Source organism: Perkinsus marinus, assembly GCF_000006405.1.
Source record: "Perkinsus marinus ATCC 50983 genomic scaffold scf_1104296936976, whole genome shotgun sequence".
Lineage (NCBI taxonomy): Eukaryota > Perkinsozoa > Perkinsida > Perkinsidae > Perkinsus > Perkinsus marinus.
In genome coordinates, this window is record NW_003213971.1 from 1 (window position 1) to 2,743 (window position 2,743).

The 2,743-nt window shown below is 47.7% G+C and overlaps 2 protein-coding genes across 2 annotated transcripts in view; both read left to right on the forward strand.

Moving 5' to 3' along the window:
- Window positions 1–1,326: 1,326 nt before the first annotated feature.
- On the forward strand, window positions 1,327–1,636 carry Pmar_PMAR001337 (nucleolar protein, putative; the record flags this gene model as incomplete). Its single annotated transcript, XM_002783452.1, has 3 exons — window positions 1,327–1,402; window positions 1,451–1,511; window positions 1,561–1,636. The coding sequence occupies 3 exons, from the start codon at window positions 1,327–1,329 to the stop codon at window positions 1,634–1,636; spliced, it is 213 nt and encodes a 70-aa protein (XP_002783498.1).
- An 832-nt stretch (window positions 1,637–2,468) lies between these two features.
- Pmar_PMAR001338 (hypothetical protein) overlaps window positions 2,469–2,743 on the forward strand; it is a gene marked incomplete at both ends in the record, with an annotated part of 424 nt that continues 149 nt past the window's right edge. Inside the window, 2 exons of the mRNA XM_002783453.1 lie at window positions 2,469–2,661; window positions 2,708–2,743. The exon at window positions 2,708–2,743 is cut by the window's right edge and continues 4 nt beyond it. Of these exons, the coding sequence (XP_002783499.1) occupies window positions 2,469–2,661; window positions 2,708–2,743 (229 nt within the window). The remainder of the gene's footprint in view (window positions 2,662–2,707) is intronic.

Here is a 2,743-nt window from a genome sequence, read left to right on the forward strand (position 1 = left end):
AGAGGTCTCGAGACTTCCGAATCAGGAGAAGTGCCACGAAGAAACTATCCCTAACCGCCAGACTTCTCCAAACGATCATTCCACTGAATCTAATGAGAAATATTGAATGACGTATAGCCGTTAAACATTCGCACGTTAAATCCGTCCCCAGTTGCCTCGAAAGGTTATGACTCCTAAATGTTCAATGAGATCTAGTAAATCTGATTTACATGCGTGTGTGATGAGTAAACATGTTCGCCCAAACGTGCGTGCCTTTATATGTAGTGTTGTATCAAACAATTTGCTTACAATTGCAAGGTACGGGACCGAAAGACATATGCAACATATGCGTTTGAAGATAAACTGTTGAAGCTTTGCAATCAATGTGATCCAAACGTAATTGGGTGCCATTGGTCATCTATGCTAATATCGCTAAGTGTGAAAGCTTCGAGATTGCAAGATAGCGTTATCAACTCATCATCAACTGTCCAAAAGTGCCAACGACAAGCTTTGGACAAGTTTTCGAGGGAAATGTAGACAAATCCACCTTTGGACATCACTTGGACAAGATGTTGTCCAAAAGAGGCTGGATGTCCTTCTGGACATGTCGACACGTATTTGTTGTCCAAAAAACCTGTCCAAAGATCACCCATGGTGTTGCTTTCGACATTTCTTGTCCAATTTGTACATTTTCGGGCGAGCGCCACTACGTTTCAAGTTGTCGAAACATAGCCCATGGGTTGAGTAATGGACACCTTGTCAAGCATTTAACTTTGGACAAGAAAGCTGATGTGTCCAAAGAAGCGCTTACGGTGTTGAATCGATGACCCTGATACAGTTTAAACATTTCTTGTAAGCAGTCCTCTCACTCGGCCCTCATTATTTGGCCTTTTGTGCACCTTGACTAACAAGTCACTATCATGGTGGTGTCGTCTTATCCTTCTATAGGTATTGGAGTCTGTGGCTTCGGGCATGTCCTATTGTGACTAGATCACCGGGCTGCTGTCTACTCTACTAGTGCTAGGGGGAGGGGGGCTCCTTGTTAATTTAAGTAGTGGTATGGAAGGCAGAGTAGACCCTCCTCGACTACCCCCATCTTGCCATCAACAGAGCCCTCCAGGGTGGCCCTATGATAGTACATCCCCTCTATGGTATTGACTTGCCGCACCTCGCATCTTCTTACAGTAGCTCTTGTGATGACCTCACAAGGAGTTTGGCCAAGGCCATTTTTGGCCGGGGGGTTCTCGATTACATCACTTTTTGATGACCACTTCGACCGCACCTTCGTTTCCCACACGCCTCCTCCTACCGTAGTTGTTGTTATTCCCGAGCCTTGTCCTCCTCGCCATGCTGCTGCGATTCTACCTTGATAATGACGGCAAGCGTGTGTACACCCTAAAGCAGTCTGTGCCCGCCAACGATGGTATGGCCATCCTCCCATATCTCACCTCTCGAAGATTTCAGTGATCAGGTTCCGATAGCGAGCAGCCTACCTTCAGTGCTCATCCGGCGAGGTTCAGTCCTGATGATAAGTAAGCATCTCCTCTTCGAGTTTTCCTCTCAGTCAGTTCTCATGTGTAGGTACTCGGCCGAGCGTGTGACCATCAAGAAGCGCTTTGGTGTGCTCTTGACGCAGCAGCCCAAACCTGAGTTCTGAGTACTACGACTAGGCGGATAACAACGTACCAGTATCTTACCACAGTTCATAGTCGTTGAGTTACAAGTTAGTTGAGGGGGGAGTGGTATACAGGAAGACTGGCAGCTCTGTACTATCAACTTCGACAGTCAAAAAAGCCGTCACCATTGGATAGAGTTTTTAGTCGATAAGTCACTGTAGAGAGAACATACGCGATACGTTAGACGCCTGAACTTTCGATGAAAGTTGATCACTAGTTCAAGGAGGAGGAGGATGAGTTTGATATATCCCAAATGTGTCTTCGGCGTTAAACGGCTCTTGCGTTACATACCATTGGTAAAAATCGGATACTACGGCGAACCCATTGCTATTCTTTCTGGTGCCCCCCAAGGTCTATGGGAGAATTCGATTCTAATGCTGCCCTATTATTGAGAATATTGTTTCCTCGTTTGATACATGAGCAGCACATCTGGGATAGGCCAAACCAATCGGTCTACTGAGGAAGAGCTCTTGGCCAGTCTGCACGCCTATGCTTACCATCAGCAGCAGCCTGAAGTGTGCCCAAGTTGGTATCTTAAGGCCGCTGCTATATACCCCATCCCGTTGTGCTATCAGATACCACTCTCACACCAACTCGCACCCAGAGATCATCACCGTCCAGTAGTAGCGGTCGCAGTAAGAGGCCAACATCTGTACGTAACGGCATCGCCAAGGGCATCACTTTCGAAAGGCGTCGAGGTAGGCATCAGCTACTCTCGAGAGATGATAACTGCGTTCAGGTCTTCCCCCGATTCTAGGCCCCGAACCACGCGTACTCATCCTTGGTTCAGCCCCCAGTCAGATTTCCCTCTCCATGGGAGAGTACTACGCCAACCCTCACAATCACTTCTGGGCGGTCCTTGGCTACGTTATCGGTGACCATCGATTCGCCTCGTTGGACTACTCATCACGTTGTGATGTATTGAAGTCGAGGGGCATCGCTGTTTGGGACATTTGCGAACAGTTCACTCGCCATAGGAGTGCGGATGCCACTCTCACGTGTGAAGGTAAGTAGAACGGCTCATGGAAGCTCAGTTGTTTTTATATGTGCAGTACCGCACGCTCAACAAATCAGCCCCATGCCTATAA